Below are 17,677 nucleotides of genomic sequence, written 5' to 3' on the forward strand. Positions count from 1 at the left end.
CATCCTAAAGGGTGTTTTACTTTGTACATACCTATGACTCCACAGGGACCTGAAGATTAAAATTTGAGTGGAGGAAGTTGGCCATAGTACTAGTGTAGAAAGCAGTAGTTGGCACAAGGGCACGTATGGTTGATGATGGTATGGAGCAGTGCACTGCCTCGTTGGTGGCCTTGAGGATGCTCAGTTGGGGGACATGGTGATCACCAGGTGAATGGACAATAGGACAAGGAAGAATCCGACTCCTTTTCTTGATCAGATTTCACTTTTTAGAGTTAGGATTGGTTCTTAACAGTACTCATCTATTAAAATAAAAGGAAACTCGACACGAGGCAGTTAATGTGGATGACATTTAATACTTCATGCATGGTGAACTTGAGTGACCTTAACGGAATGAGGGAGCTTGGGTAATAATTAGATCAATGTGTCATGTTGCTTTCTTCCTTGGTTTCCAGTGTATACTTTTCTGGGACTATTATTGGCACTAGATCAAAAGCCAGACATCTATATTTCTTGGTTGTTTTGTAAAGTGTAATTTAGAGTCACTTAGTCTCTTCATTTTAAAGAGAAATGTTTTCTTCATTGATATCTGATATAAATGTGTCAACATTATCATCCCACTAGAAAGTTTAAAAAAACAAAAAGGAAAAAACAAAAACAAAAAACAAAACAAAACAAAAAGGAAAATTAGGTTTATGTGGACTTTCACTGTAAGGAGAAAAGCTAGTTATTCTAATGTTGTTTTATTTATTTTTATTTTTAAATTCTGAGTTGAAAAGGGATTGGGGTATTTAAACACCGAAGTTGGGAAGAAATCAGATCAACTGATTTTTGTCAGTTAGTTTTAATGTCTATATATTATTTTTGCATTTAAGTCTATATTCATATGTTTGTTAATTCTATTATGTGTATGTTAATTTTATTCTGTATATTTTATATGTAATGCCATTTTATATTTCCATTTCATCTTATATTATTATTCAGTGTACTTTTATGTGTTCCAACAAAATCATTGTTCTATATGTGTTTTCTGATTGACAAGTTGAGTAAAGAAATTGATTTTCTTTGGCATAAAAGTAAGTATAGAGTCACACAGGAAAACCTTTGGAAACCAAATAGAGCAGTCGCTCAGCCAGTGCTAATATTTCAGGTTTTCAAGCTGCTTGCATGACTAGAGTGATACCCAGTCTTAGAACAAGCATTTGATATTGATTTGCCCGTCTAAAGTAACAAGTTACTGCTTCACTTCTTACTGAGAATTAAATCAAAGTAATTCTGTGCTCTATATAATAGGTATCATGAGAATTCCCCTGCAAGATTTATGTGCTGCAATGTACCAAGGATAAATGTTGAAGAATCATAAGACTTTAGATAAAGATTGTGTATTATTGCTACATAATTTTATTATATAGTAAATCTTAACTTGATATACACAAAAAGCTTTTGCAGAGGTTCTTAAAAAGTTTAGGGGCACATTGCATTATAAGAATTTGCGTATTTTTTGTTTTTATTAATCTTGATGAATTCTTAGCCCATATGGCTTTTATTGTCCAATAAAAAAAATCACAAATGGGAAATACTGACTGGCTTGCAAAACATAGACCTTTTTGCAAATCAAAATTGATGATCATGCTAAGTTGGTATTAGAAATGAAAATTCTATTGTTTTCTCAAAATTAAAATGTGAAGTTATAATTAGGTGTTCTATATTTCATGTAAAAGTCAGACAGTTTTTTTTTTTTGCATATTTTATATTTATTTCCAGAATTTGCCATCTGGTAGATAACTTGAGTTGATTTCAGAGAGTTGCAAGTAACTCAGATGTTCCAAATACAATTCATAATTCATGTATCTCATACTGTGTGTGTGAGTGTATATTGTTGTAGCTCAGATATTTAAAATAAATACAGAGTTATTCTTTAATCTTTTTCTTCTGACCCCTCTTACTTCCCCAGGGCCATAGGATTTTTAGGGTCATATAGTTTTTTTTTTCTTTTTACAATAAATAACGTTTATTTCTTGCTCATGCTGCACATTCAAAATGTATTAATGGGCATGGGGGCTCTTTGTGACATTGACCCTACTCAGGGACCCTAGGTGAAGGGAAGCACTATACTCTGGGATTTGGCAAGGGAAGAAATATGGGCATAACATATGCAAGGCAATGCATACTTGTCCTCAAAGAAGCTCTTAGGAGTTATGTGTGGAATTGTGTGGAAATTGGCAAGCTAATTCCAAAATATGTATAAAAAATACAAAGGGACAGGAATCCAGGACAATCTTGGAAAATAATAAGGTTGTGGGGTTGACTCTACTGGATATCAAGACTATATTGTAAAGCCATAGTAATTAAGACATGTACAGTTTGCATGGGGATAGGCAAATAGACAAATGGAATTGAAAAGAGAGTCCAGGAACAGAACCACATGAAAAAATAACAATCTTTTCAACTAATACTGCTGGGTCATTTGGCTCATCATATGGAAAAAAATAAACTGATCCCTACATTTATATCAAAATCAGTTTCGGATTTTTTTTCCTGAACTGAGATTGATTTCATGCATAGTGTGAGGTCGTGGTCAAATTTAAGTTATTGAGTTGATCCAGATCATTGATGGAACATAGATTAGTGAACAAGTTTAATAGAACAGTGCTAGAATCTCAGAAATCTCTTTTGGGCATCCTTCCAATTATGATTCTTTCTCTTCTCTTCAGAGATAACCATTATCCTCAGTTCCAGCACTGTGGTTTGTGTTTACTTGTTTTTGTACATCGTACAGATAGAATTATATGGTACTCTTTTCCCTATTGCTTCTTTCACTCAGTATTCACGTTTGTGAAGGTTATTTGTGTTGCATGTAGCAGTAGTTCTTAAGGAGTGTGGAGTTATGCTTCACCTCCCCAAACATGGAGTATGCACATAAATTACTTGGAGTTATTCTGCATGGGAGATTTATCTGTTCTCTCCCATTTTTAATTTATTTTTTCATACTAGTACGGGCTCATGGATATTTCTTTTATATTTTGGGTTATAATCTGATGCTACTTTATTTTGTTGCTCAATTGCACCAGCTTTGGCCATCGAAAACCTTTTCAGCTGGCTCCTGTCTCCCTTTGACATGAGCCCGCCATTGTGGTGGTGCTGGTATTGTGCTTTGGGTGGATTCCCAGGACGAGATTAGGAAGGTAAAAGACTCATTTTAAAGTTTCTGAATATGTATTACAAAATGTGCAATTGTTCTCAGGAACTCTGTCCTGATCTGCACTCCTTCCAGCCATGTGGGAGACTCCACTGTCACCCAGTTTTTATCAGGATTGAATATTAGTTTTCCAGCTCATATAAAATAAAACTTTTCCAACAAGGTAGGTAAAAATGGTTTCTCTTTGATTTGGTTTGCATTTCTTTAATCATTAGTGAGAATGTGCAGTTTTCACATGTTTACCCTTCTTTCTTTGGTGAATTTAATATGCCTGAGAAAATAATTGACATGGATAGAAAATGGCATATTGGAGTTGTAGTTGTGAAATTACCAACATTTTTGTAGTATAAAGAGATGCTGTTAGTCACAGTCTTTATGATTAAGAAAATGTAATATACCTTATATTAATATTAAGGGATGGTTTTACATTTACTGATGATATTATCCTACTCTGTAAGACTTGTAAATACTCTTCAGAGACAACTGCTTAAAATATTAGTATTTGGAATAGGAAATGTATATTATAATCTGAAGAACAATTTTTTTAATCTAAAATTCCAATTTAATTATTTACTCACTTGAAAAGGAATAATAAATATAATAAATAGTATTTCTCAAACAGCGAGTAGAGTTTGACTAGACAAGGAGACAGTTTTACACAAAAACTTGGGTACTGATGAAATTAGAAGGTAGGAGGATGGAGGTGGGGTGCACAAGGGAGTAGAATAGACAGTTAATAACTCTGTAGCCATGAGAGTAGACCTCAGAGTTCCAGGAGGGCCTTGGCAGTTCAGTAAACCCTTTCTGAGTTTAACTGGTAGTACACTATAAAGTCAAAGTTCCAAATACTTCTGTACCCAGGTTTACAGTCTTACAATTTTGTATCTCTTAGAATAAGCAGACAAGCTGAGCCCATAAACAGAACTTCCCAACTTGGTATCAGAAAGAGTCTGAGACCCAGATTATACCAGAGTGGATGCTATTAGATGCTGTCAGGATGAATACAGTGTCATTCTTTTTTTTTTTTTGCGTGCCTAAATACAGGGGCTTTACTGAGATTCAGAAAGTCCTTGCTCAATGTGGAGTTTGGTTGGGTTAAGGTCTGTTGGTTAACTTTGTGGAAAGAGTGAGAGTGAGAGTGTGGAAAGGGGGAAAGGAGTGGAGAAAACAGGCCTGGCTTGGTAGGAGAGCCAGACATAATCCTGTACTACATTTACTAACCCTTGCCTTACATTTTGCATGTTTACAGGTAGTTCTAAAGGGGAAGAATGAATAAAAACTTTACACTGTCAATGTTTTGAAAATAAATGCTTCATATTTAAAAAGTAATGTGTGCTTGTAAAACATCCAAGCAAGACAGGAATATAAATTCCTTTCTGCCCCTGGCTGCCATCATTTACCTCAGAGACAACTATTTTTAAGTTTTCATATATCTCAAAACATACATGTTATTTTATGTAAAAGAGACTGTATCATCCATGCTGTCCTGTAGCTTCTTGTCTGTGCGTCATATGTATGTGCTGGGCATTCTCCTTGTCGCTGCATTTAGGTCCAAGCCCCCATTTTCGGCAAGGTATGCAGCACTGTAATTTGTTAACCAGTCTTCTAAGTATGATATCTAATTGGTTTTAAATTTGTTTAATTTTATAATTTAAATAAGACACATGAATGGCATATACCTATATAAGAAATCCCTAGGTCAATGTCAGTTTGTAAGAGCAGCCTGCTCAGGCCACCTATCTGCGATGGGTAAGGAGTTGTATTTCTTTCTGCATGATAGGTATTTAGTTACCTTCCATCCAGGTGATTAATAATATTTCACCTTGGCTGAGCATTTTAACCTTTTCTATAACTTCTGCATTCACTGATCAGTCAGTGTATGGATTGGTTTTGCAACCCTGATTAAGATGAGGTCCTGAGGCTTGGAATGGTTCTTACCTCTCTGTGGCTGGGCCGTGCCTGGGTCTCCCCATTCCTGCCCAGTGTTAGTATCTTTGAAGGTCCTTGGAAGTTATGGGCCTGCTGGTAGGAAATATTCTTCTTGTCCAGTGGGAGGATTTGCTGTGTCTTTCTTCTTTTGTAATTCCAACTTGACCTTGAATCATGCGCTGCTTATGCAGGAAAGCTTCAAGTTCAGTAATTTTCTGGTATGCTTCCCACTGAGATATGCTAGTATCTTCTGTTAATGCAGATAGACTTTTATTTGCAAAAAGACAACATGACATTTCCATGTCTCTCTGTGTAAATCATTAAAAAAATTATTTGGTAAAACCTAGTTTTATCAACTCCTTGAGACTGCTTCTTTCAGAATGTACCTGAAAGATCTTTATATATCAGAGCATGTGTTTTCCTGTCCTGAGATGACCAGACAAATCTACTCAAAGTATTCCTTTTCCTTACTGGCTCTTCAGTGAAAAGAGGGAGTTGGTGATTCATGCATACATCCATCTATCTGTTCATTCAATAAACAATAACTTAGTGCCTATTGTGAGCCAGGCAATGTTCTTAGCTAATTTTGAGAGGTGTGGACTCTAAAGTCTGGTGAAGGAGAAACCCCTAAAGTCCCAGAAAGCTGGGAAATCAAGATGGAAACCCAGAGAATGGAATCCTCGTGCTAACTCAGCAGAAGGCTACTTGCTTTTGAATAGGCAGAGATCAAAGACAAAGAGAGATGTTATATTATGGCACTTATTGCCCGACCCTACGTACCCTGGATTACCCAACTCTTTGTTCTGTGCGCAGCATTTGATAAAGAAGAGCCTTCCTTATAGGCTTTCTTCACATTAATAAATTTATCTTAATACCACAGACATTGGGTTTACTCTGTTGCGTATGGGTGTAAATGGGAAACATAAAAAGACAGAAAGAGTTAAAGAATAGGGGAAGAGAAGAAAAAAGGCGAAGAGAGAGTGAAGACATTTTAAGATGACATGAAGCAAATATGTTGTTAGAGTGAACTTAGTATCCTCTTTACATTTCCTAAAGTATTGTGATAATTATCATCATATGTAGGCAGCCCTATAATATATGATATTCCCAATGTTCTAGGGGTAAAATAAAATATTTTTATGATAGATTACATGTCTAATTAAAATTGGGACTTGTGAGTGATACATCAGCCATAGAAAGACCCATTGTGTCAGAACACACTGTATTATATGGATATTTAGAATTAATCATCTTTACTGTCATTATACAGAATGAATTATAGAACTGTAGAGTTCAAATAATTCATAAGTTAGGCTTAGTTGACTACAGAGTTCTCACCATGGGAAGTTAGAAGAATGTCCACAAGTACCTCTGTGCCAGGGTGCACGTTTTTGTGTCCAGCTGGCTCTTTGTATATAGCAAATGTTAATTTAGCACTTTTTGATAAAAATATATTATTTAAAAAATTGTTTTTAATATTCAGAACTGTGGAGCTATGAATTAGAATTCTGATTCTAACAGTTATTATTGAGGAAAATCACTTAAATTTTCTAAGCCCCACTTTTTCATTGATGAAAGGCCCTTGGAAAATGAGCAGAAGAATGTTTATGGCACACAGATTTTGTTTCATTTTTATGTTTACATGTTCATGTATTAAAAGTTTGTGTTTCGTGTATGTAAGGGCTATATAACAGGTTTTTATAAGAGGGATAAATAAGATATAAAACTTTTTTTCCAAACTCTTCAGCACCAGAGAGTTTCTCAATATTACTGTTATTATGATTCTCATATTCGCTCTGTAACCATAAAGGACATTGTAGGATCCAGGATCGAGTAGATTTTTGTTCTGTTTGTTCAAATTGTGGTATGTGTGTAAGCTAAATTTTGAAAAGGAAGGAAAAAAAAGTTAAACAATCATTTGTTTAAAAAGCGTATATTTTTAAAGTTTCTTTTTTTTCAGTGCCCACCTGTGCTAGGCAATATTCTTGGTGCCGGGAATACAGTTATCTTTCAGATGATGAGGATTTTTAGTGTCTTCTTTCTTTTCTCCTGCCCTCCTTATCCACTCCCAGCTAAGCTAATCAGCTGCCCTGTGCTAAGACACGTCATTCTTATCTCCAAACAGGGTCTCTTTCCCTCTTGATGAGTTCATTTCCATTGTAATAGTTTCCATCTGTGTTGTCTACATGGCAGACTCTCATGGTTGGCCTGATTAGACATCAGAAAGCATATAAATCCCTTGAATCCTACTTTCCCAAAAAGTTAGCTCTGTTTTTGTTCTTTCTAGCCTGGGGCTAGTTCTGTACCTCACAGGTAAATTATTTTGGTTCCACACATGGCGGTGGCCCAAGTGGACTCTTCTCTCAGAAATCCCTTTTCAACCAGATAGTGCTTTTTTCACTAGTGCTTCTGGGAGGAAAGAAGTGAAGGAGTTGGATGCAGAAAGAGCAGGGGCCATTCTTTACTGGCTAACGTTTGTGGCCTCAGGGTTTCTGTGCCCAGGAGCCTGACCCAGCTGATGTTAGGAAGTCACATGAGAGGACTCAGCCTTCCTTCTGCCTGCTGACTTAAGGCACCATGACCCTGAGCTGATGCATTGCATGATCAAGGTCAAGGCAGAGGCATACTCTAAAATAGGACCCTTCTTGTATATGGCTTGAAAATTCCTAGGAGCTAAAGTTTAGAAACTGATGCAGTAAAGTGAAAATGAAATTTACCTGAGCGTTGGGTGGAGGAAAAGTAATTTATTGGCTTGAACGCAAAAAGCTCTGGGAGTCAGCCTCCTTCTCATTGGGACTGTGGGTTGATGCTGGCTCTGTACGTCTGCTAGCAGAGCCTTCTTTGAAACAGCATAGTAGGGACTGTGCAGGTGGGTCGCCTTGGGTTAAGTGACTGCTTTTGTGAGGCTCCACTGCATCTTTACATTGTACCAAGGAAATGATGGTAAATCAGAGTAATTGCTTCATCCCAAGGCTCTTTTATATCGTAAAGGGGAAAAGTGCCATTAAGAAACTCAAATTAAGTTCTGTGGTTGATACTGTATGAAAGTCGCTTTGAAAGCTGCTTGTCATGCAGCCTGGTGGTTTATTTATCATGAAACAATTCCGTTAGAACAGGACACCTGTTCTCATGGCACCAACACTTAGGGTCCCTTGGGAAAAGTGTTTAACCCTTGGATGTGCAAAGCTGCCAGTAAAGAACCGAAAAGCGTCCAGTGCTATATTGCAGCAGCGGCTTGTCTGTGCTAACTCTAAGATGTACTCACTGTGGTATCCCATAATCCTTAAGGAACTCCCTGTACAGAACCCAGAGACTGGAGTGTTAGTTAATTACTAGTGCTGACTCATTGAATCACTTATCCCAGTTATATTGTATAGGTTTTAGAAGAATTTTTCATGTATATCAATCAAGGCAGCTTAGAAGAATGAGCTGAAATTGTTGGGATCTGAAAATTCACACCCTTCTGGCTGGCATTCACTAATGGGATGGGGCTCTCATTTGTCAAAGCCTGTCTTTGAGCATGTTCCCTGGGGAGCCAGCAGAGCAGAGTCTAAGTGTTCAGCCTCTGGTGCCAGACTGCCCGTGTTCAGACCCCAGTATTGCCGCTCACTGGCTGTGAGACTTGGACAGTTAGTTAACCACATTGGTAGATGGGGATAATGTCTCTGGGGTTTCAAAGACTAGTACATGAAATAATGCATGTAAAATGCTCTGCGCAGTGGCTACATGTAGTAATAAAGAGGAGTTATTGTTACTAGAAAATTTAATATGGGTCTGGGAAGAGGGCCTAGGTCATCCCCAAAGGCTGTTTTTCTTTGGAATATCTGTGGGTTAAAGTTGTCAATGGGCGTTTGTTACTTCGTGACAGACACCTTTCTGTTTCCTAGTGTCACAAAAGCTGTGGTACAGGAGACTTGATTATGGCACAGAGCACCCTCGATCCTATTCCCATACTGGTAGAACAGATCAGCAGCCCTAGCGCCGAAATCTGTAAGTGCTCTCAGTTTCAAGATTGAATTAAGATTGTGATAACCTTTGTGGTCAGAGACAAACAAGTAAGGTTGCAGTGACCTTTTTGAGGTGTCAATGGTAGAAATAACACTGGGGGTCACACTTAGAAAGCTGCTAGTGAGCCAGTGATGTAATGTTGCTGGGGGAGAATAGAGTGAACAGGCATGGCAGCCAGAATTCCATGACTCAAAAAGAAAATCCTGATATGAGTGAGCAGGGGCATAGTAACGTGCTTTAGTATTTAAGGGTTGGTTATATGCACTGTTGAGCATTTCTCATTCCTAATCAGGTCTTTAAGCACTGCCAAGCTCACCGTTACTCTCACCGCCAGCATCACCACCATCACCCTCACCTTCCATACCACCATCCTCCTCATCATCTTCATCACCACCACCAACCACCCCCCTCCCCATAGCCACCACCATCACCCTCACCATATCTTCATGACCAGCATAACCACCCTGACCACCACCCTATCACAACTACCACCACCACAACCACTGCCACCGCTATCATCCTCGTCAACTTTTTCACCATGATAGCGCTCACCAACAACCTTGTCACCATCACCACTGTAACCACTACTATCATCATCACCCTCACCATCTTCACCACAGCCACCACCCTTATCACCACCATCACCACCTTCATCACCATCTCCACCCCCACTACTCTCACCACCACCAGCACCATGACTACAACAGTACAGGCCATGAGGGACTCCAGTTGGGGGGATCCTTGCCTCTTTACCAAGCTCCAGTTCTGGCCCTGCTTCTCTTTGCCTGACTTGCTTCTGTCACCTGCTCACTCCCTTCCATCTTTCAGCCCACCAGCTCTGTACACTGAGGAGGCAAGTATAGTTCAGCAGCCTTGCTTTTCTGACTTAAGTAAGGATTACTGATTTTTTTTTATTGTTTGCTTTATAAATAACAATGGATGTTAATTAGTTTGACTCATTAAATTGAAAGCAATTGTTATAATTTCGCAGTGTTTGATTAAGTTTCTTTAATTACATGTAGTTGCTGATGTTGCTGCTCGGAAGAGCAGGAGAGTTTTTGGGAAACATTCTTCTCCCCTCCACTTCGTCCCTTCTCTTTCTGTCTGCCATTGTGGCCACCACCCCACACCCCAGGGGCAGGTTAGCATGTGGTACCAGGGCCATGAATGTGCCATGACAGAAAAGACTGTCTATTCTATGAGCAAGCCGTTCAAGGCCAGGCCTGATGCAAACCTGCTTTCAGGAAGGGATCAGATAAACTTATGTAGGATGAGGTAGTGACGACAGCTTAGTAGTGGAGCAAACCGAAGAAATGGAACTTTAAATGTGAAATTCCAGCTGGTTTAAAGAAGTAAGATGGTATGGGGAGAACAAGGGTCACCTCCTCTGAATACTGTCAAAGGCCATTTAATAGTAATCTGTGTATCTTGTACTTTTAAGCCTTTCTTTTTCCCTTCCCTCTCTTCCGCCTGCCCAGCTCAAAGGTTATCTCTTTCAAGAAGCAATCCTGATTCCCTGTGCCCCCTTCCACAGGGCCCTGACCACACAATGCCAACGTTTTCTGCTTCAGATGGCTCCCTTCCTCCTCCTCCACTTCTCCCTTGTCCCCTACACTGTCAGCTTCTTAGCAGCAAGAAAGGCCAGTCACAGCCCTAATTGTGTCCCCAGCATCTAACACTGTGACATTCAGGAAATGCTTTTAGACTAAAATGAATTGTATTTCTATAATTCAATATTTTTAAAACATGGAAAACAGATCATATTGAATTTCTGTAATTCAGTAATTTTAAAACATGGATAACATTCTTCAAAACAGGTGAAAAGTTGTTCATTCTTTTCTCCTTGATTTCTCTTGTTCCCAGACTCGAACCCTGGAGACACACCACTAGGTAGGATAATGGTACCAGTCTGTGGCCTGTTAGGAACTGGGCTGCATAGCAGTAGGTGACCGGCAGGTAAGCGAGCAAAGCAGCATCTGTATTTGCAGCCGCTCCCCAGTGCTAGCATCACCGCCTCAGCTCTGCCTCAGATCATGAGGAATTAGATTCTCATAGGAGTACTGGTCCCTGGTGCCAAAAAGATTGGGATCCGCTGCCTTAGGAGATACCTCAATTTATAGATTAAAAACAAATAAATGGGAAATGATAGAAAGGCTTTATACATTTTTTCAATGGCTATTGTTTTTAATTCTGAAAATCAACGGCTTTTAAAAGGAGTGGATTACAAATCTCCGTTTCCTGAACTGTTAAACATCTGCAATAAAGAATAAATAATATTGATGCAGTTGGCTGCCTCCATTTTCCTAAGAAATAAATAAATACCTTTAATGACATACATTTGAGAAGGGCGATTCATGTAATTCTCAACAGAAATCAGGAACAACTCTACAGACTATAGAAATTTTACCATCTGCTAATAACAAAGAAACATAGCTCGTAACACAAGGCTCTCACTGAGTCTGATGTGTGTATTTGCCAGGATCTGGAAATCTCTACAGCTTCAGTTACCAGCCCCAGGGGAACTGACCTGACTGTTAGCCTGTGATGGGGAAGGTTCCTTTGCTTCTAAAGCCAATGGCATGATCCTCACATTGCTTGAATGGCAGAGGAGGGAAGAGGGCCAAGTTTTACCAGTGACACTCAAGAGAAAGGCACTCTCCAGGGGTGTGGAGACCCGCACAGATTTCACTTGTAATTAGTGGGACGGCGGACTCGCTGTCAAGAAGATACTGTCTTTATGAGTCAAAACATTTAGAGTTGGTAGAAGAGATCAAAACTCAGATGGTTAGGGAGAGATGGGGGATAGCAAGTTCAGACTTTCTCTTCCAATGACATTTGCTTTATGCGGGTGACATTTTAACTCCCTAGACCTGATGTGACGTGTGGGGGTTGTGGTTCCAGTTAAGGGTGTAAGGAGTGGGTGGGTTGCCATTTGGAGGAGCTGCATGCTCAGTGGAGACCAGAGGGCTGCCCACCATGGAAGGAGGAGGAAAACTGCTGGGAAGGAAAGTGTCGAAGGGAGATAATTGTCATTTTTGGTTGTTTCGGTTTCATCTGATGGTGCAGAGGGTACTGTGTGGCATGGACCTCATGGTGGTTCTATAAAAGATATCTAGTGCATTTCTCTTGGTCAGTTATGTATACATGGCCCCAGGGATGTTAGAACCCTTCTTGGTGTTAGGCACCATCAACTGGATGTGCAGGCAGGACCTCCTTAGAGAGCTTTAGCTGGCAGTGGTCTGCATGTTGGGATGCTTCCGGTTATCTTCAAGCCTAAAGGGATTGGGGAATGAGACAGGGTTAGTTAGGGGAGAATAGCTTCCTCCTCGCCTCCAATCTCCATATTCAGAAGTGGTCCTTAGCCTGTCCCTGGAAATGCAGCTAGTTGACATCTGCCTGCGTGACTTCGACATTTGTCTTGATGCCTTTGCCTTAAACACCTAACCCCTTTGCAACATGGGTGGGGTTCATAAGTGTCTTTTTGCTGCTATACTTCACATTATCCTTCCTTTTTTGCCCTGCCTCCTGTTTGCACCTTGGTGCCCTTGTACCCTTTCCCCCAGGCCTTTGGGAAGAAAGTGGACAAGATCACCTTCACTGAGATTCAAGGGATGAGTGAGTTCACCATGTTTTCCCTTTTTGTGGTGTCTGCGTTTCTTACAGGGGTGAAGACATCTTAAACCAGAGGAATGACTCTCTAGTGCTGGAGTTTCAGTCATCAGCCAGCCGATGTAGGAGGTATGATTTCGGGCATGGGGGCCTTCTCGGAAGCCCGAAATCACCCTAAATGACCACCTGCCTGCTCCGTGCTACATGAGGCCACTTCGTGCATTATGCCAGTATTGTGTGTTTGGGTGGCTTGACCTGGCTCAGGGCGGCAAGACATTTGCTGAAGTCGCTGTACCTGGGGTTGCCCACAGTAGTTGCCTCACAAGTGGCTGTGTGTGCAGGAGAAAGGAAGAAGTGGAATGCATGCCACACAAGCTTTTTTTTTTTTGACTGCAAGTGCTGGTATTGGTCCAAAAGTTAGCGAGTTTGCAATGAAGCTAGACCTTGCCTCTTGGTCACAGTTCACTTCATGTCCATTCAAGCATGAGTCATGTGTCCGTAGAGAAGTCTCCATTTGAAAGCCATGGAATGTTTGTGAAAGCTGGGGTTTCATATTGTGAATGTCACAAGCAGGGTAGGACAGTCACACTCTCTTCTTTGAACTAGAAGCCTGCTTCTGTGACTAAGAGTGTCATTTCTACTCTGTGCCTCCTTTATGTCAGCTGCCGTCACCTCAGCCACCCGTCAGGGTACTCAGTGATCACGATGTTGGAGCTGTGAGCCCCTCAGTTGGTAAGGGTGTGGCTGCAGCCACCCTTTACATGAGGTCCCTGGTTGGACTCTCAAATCTAATAACTTGGGTAATGTGCTGAGGATGGATTAAAACTCTAATAGGCTGCATGTTTGCATAGTTTGACATTCCCTGCTCTTCATTTTATATGCGGTGTCTCACTGCCTTGCCGGAAGCACAGTTAGCATTGCCCCTTAGTGAATTTAAAGTATATTCTGGCCACATGGGCAGAGCTAGGTGGATAAGCAGTATTTATCTTATGACTATTTTATTTGTGTCCTCTATAGCTATGTAACACAAATATCCTCTCTTTTACTGAAGATAGCAATTTAGCTAAAAAACAAGACAAAAAACCTTCCTATTTTCATAAGTTTCTTTGAATTGACAAATCCTTTCATTATTAATAACCTTTAGCAGCAACACAGGGGATTTGGGCACCAGAAGCCATTCTGAAGCCCCTTCATGGACCATCTGCACATTTAGACCTCACGATAGCACCACGTAATGAAGTAATGAGGTGTTCTGTAATGAGGACACTGGGTGCCAAGAGTGCATGTGGTTTGCCATCATCACGTAACTGGTTAGGGGAGAACCACAGGTAGTAGGTAGTCGTCTCGGCACCCAGCTCGGGCATCTGCCCACTGGACCAAGTGGGAGCCTTATGCAGAGAGCCTAATGAAGAGAGGCCGCTTGGACAAATGCTTCTGCTTGGAAATGAAGATGGTGCTCATTTTGAGGGATGTGTCAGTTCTTTACAATTGGTAGTCTTAGTTCTGTGTTTACACTGAGGCCAGGTTTCTTTATCTAGTGAGCTGTCAAAAAACAAGTGTATTTCCTTCCTTCGCTAAACGGGTCACTTCCTTATGATTAGTTGAATTAAGCCCTTTATTTTCTCCTTATTAGGGGGAAAGAACACTATTTCTTCCTCAGTCCTCCCAGTTATCTGGTGTCTGGTCACTTCATAATTGTATTTTAGAACAGACGTTAATTTTCTTCAGCAAAGAGGCTGGGTTCCTTGACGACACACTGTAGTTCAGTTTCGGCTCCCCTTCCATTGCCTGCACCCCTTCCTGCTGATGCATGTTTCCTGGTTAGGAAGAGTGACAGTGTCAGATATATCAGAAGGAAGAATTGATTCAGTCCCCGTGTGATGGCTTGACTGATTAACGGAGATCAGAAGAAGGCTCATAACTGTGAAAGCCACAGCAGCATGGAGTTTTAACAGCTCTTTGGGGTCTAGTTAATGAAAGAATCACTACGGAAACACAGCCATGCAAATGCCAAGAGCATTCCCATGTAACATTTGGAAACTATGTCATGGGAGGAAATATGCTCATAATTTCTATTTACACATCGCAGTAATTACCATCTGCCTGAAGATTACTTTCAGTCTTCCCCTGTCAAAGTTGCTTAGATATTTCCTCTTTCACATATCAGGCAGAGAGGTCTAGTACTGGTCAGAACTTGTCCTCAGGAATTTTTTCCTCCTGGAGAATGTCATTATCGGATACCCGAGACCATGCTGCTTGATTAGACTGGCTTTAATCTGATCTGTGTTCTTGTCATCATCACCATTTGTCCACGAACTAGACTTTTGCACTTGAGTGAGTGTCAGATTGGGCATTAGACTTTAATTTTTGTGTGTATGGTTGTTCTCTTTTCTCTCTCCTGATGCAGTGTCTATGAACCAGATAGAAATGTGTTACGGAGGAAAGAACGAGAAAGAAGAAATCAGGAAACTCAGCAGGATGATGGCACTTTTAATTCCAGTTATTCCCTCTTCAGTGAACCCTACAAGGTAGATGGTTTTCCGTTGTTCATTTCCACCCTCACTCCTCTGTACCTCTGATCCCTGGGATGGCAATCTTGACCAGAAATGTTGGCCAACCATAATTCAGTTAGCCCAAGGAAGACAGCCCAGCCACTGAGAAAGGGGTCTTCGCCTGTAAAACTTGGCCACTCCCTCAGTAAAGTGTAACTCTTGTTTAATATTGAGATCTGCTTGCTGTGATTTTTATCAAGAATATAGACTTCATCTCTACATTGATTTTCAAAGTCAATGACATTTGCTATGTTTTCTAAGGTGTTAGGAAACAAACACTATTGAAAGAGGTTGGGTTACATATTGTCACACATGGATCATGCTAGTATCAGGGTGCCTGGGAGGGCTCATAAGAAAGAAACTGCTGGATTGTTTCTCATTTATACCAAAGGCCCGAGATACAACCCCTGTCCCAAAATGAAATATCTTCCTAGATGTCACTAGTATCTTAGGCTGCGTGGAGCTGTGTGGATAGTTCGGGCTCATAGCTTCTTGCACATTAGCCCCATGTTCAGCGTAAGCTTCATTCTGACTTTTCTTGACTGTCACTCTGGATTTCTAACAAGAATAATTAACGTATTTAGAAATTGAGAGCAGAAAAATTTGAGCCAAATCTGAATTTTCAAGAAAAGCTTCCAGTGGGACTGCAAAAAAGAACGGAAAACCTCATTATGTCTGGATTGTTTTGTGAAGTTGCGACAGTACATTTTCTGGTCCTCAGCTACCACACAACCCCAAGCGTTGTGCCTTCTTTGTTGACTCTAAGGCCCTTCTCAGCTTCCTGGGTCCAGTGCGAGGCAGAGTGCTGACAGATGTCTTCAGAGGTGACGATTTTGAGTTTGGCTCTCTGCTCTCATTATGCATATGTGGCGGCCCTGGCTCTGTGGTCAGTGCCAGCACCTCCCCACCACCCCCCATGTTTCCTTTGTCTCTAACAACAGGGTGTGTTTTCTTTCTCCAGACTAACAAGGGGGATGAGCTCTCCAACCGGATCCAGAACACTTTAGGCAATTATGATGAAATGAAAGACTTTTTAACTGATAGATCCAATCAGAGTCATCTCGTTGGTGTTCCCAAACCGGGGCTCCCTCAGGCCGCTGTGAACAAGCTTGATGAGCATTTTGTTGCAGATTCACGAGCCCAGCCCCAGCCCTCGTCTGTCTGCAGCACTGCACCCTCCACACCAGCAGCCGTCCCTGTGCCGCAGAGTAAGAGGGGCACCATGGGCTGGCAGAAGGCTGGGCACCCGCCTCCTGACGGCCAGCAGAGAACAAGTAAGCGCGGACACAGCTTGATTGATTTGAACAGATCTGCTCACCCTAAGAACCTTAGCAAAACACCTGATCGCTGTACGTCGAGCCCTTTGTCCTCACCTTCCTCCTCTTCTTCTTCCCACTCAGCACAGCAGGGCTCTCTCAGGACCTTGCTCGGCGATGGTGTTGGCAGACAGCAACCACGGGCCAAACAAGTGTGCAACGTAGAGGTGGGTCTTCAGACCCAGGAAAGGCCCCCTGCAATGGCAGCCAAGCACAGCGGCAGTGGACACTGTGTTCAGAACTTTCCTCCATCCCTGGCTTCAAAACCCAGCCTGGTCCAGCAGAAGCCGACCGCATACGTGCGGCCAATGGATGGCCAGGATCAGGCTCCTGATCAGTCTCCGAAGCTTAAGTCATCCACAGAAGCCAACGTGCACTGCACATCGTACAGAGGGGTCCCGGCCACCAAGCCAGAGTCGGCCAGAGCAAAGGGCAAGCTTCCCAAGTTCAGCGTCCCCAAACAGGTGGAGGTGGGTGATTCTTCCCTCTTTACTACTTACCTGCGTCTGAGTGGCGCTGAGTGAACCCCCGCCCCCCGCAGTTGTGAGTTCAGTCCCCATGTCTCTTTATTTCACTGTGTGACTAACTTCCATGTGGTGAGATTTGTCGCCAGTAGTAGGGGAGGATGTCCACATACATAATGCTTTCTTGAAAATCTCAGATTCATTAGAATCAGAATGTTTTAAGTACCAACAAATGCAGTTGTGTGTCTGTCTCTGTTAGTTCAGGAAGGGATGTCTCCTTCGATATAGTTCAAGGGATATTTTGTGAACAAGCCAGTTTTGGTGGATATATCAGTTACTAGAAATAAAAGTACTTCCAAAGCTATAATTTTTAGTATGTAAAAAGATTAATTTTCATGTAAAATATTTCAGAAATTTAACATTTTGGTCAGTTTTGAAATGTTTCAGGACAGACTTCACAAAGTTATCCTCAGAATTATTTTTAAAGTGATTGTTAAATGATTCAGTGCTGATTATGGTGAATATTCACATATCTCAAGTGTCCCATCCATATCATAATATTTAAGATCCAAGTTCATTGATGTTAATCAAGTCAGGACTCTG

The 17,677-nt window shown here is 41.1% G+C and overlaps 1 protein-coding gene across 5 annotated transcripts in view; it reads left to right on the forward strand.

The window, feature by feature from the left end:
- Positions 1–17,677, forward strand: part of AFF3 (ALF transcription elongation factor 3) — a 461,951-nt gene that overhangs the window by 64,186 nt on the left and 380,088 nt on the right. For 4 of the 5 annotated variants that reach the window (XM_039867115.1, XM_039867119.1, XM_039867114.1 and 1 more), the window contains exons 2-5: positions 12,797–12,871; positions 15,150–15,270; positions 16,256–16,568; positions 16,695–17,080. In XM_039867115.1, coding sequence (XP_039723049.1) covers positions 12,797–12,871; positions 15,150–15,270; positions 16,256–16,568; positions 16,695–17,080 — 895 coding nt within the window. The remainder of the gene's footprint in view (positions 1–12,796; positions 12,872–15,149; positions 15,271–16,255; positions 16,569–16,694; positions 17,081–17,677) is intronic. The other variant, XM_039867117.1, reaches the window with a different exon arrangement.

The sequence above is a fragment of the Pteropus medius genome, unplaced genomic scaffold (assembly GCF_902729225.1).
Source record: "Pteropus medius unplaced genomic scaffold, Ma_sr-lr_union100, whole genome shotgun sequence".
Classification (NCBI taxonomy): Eukaryota; Metazoa; Chordata; class Mammalia; order Chiroptera; family Pteropodidae; genus Pteropus; species Pteropus medius.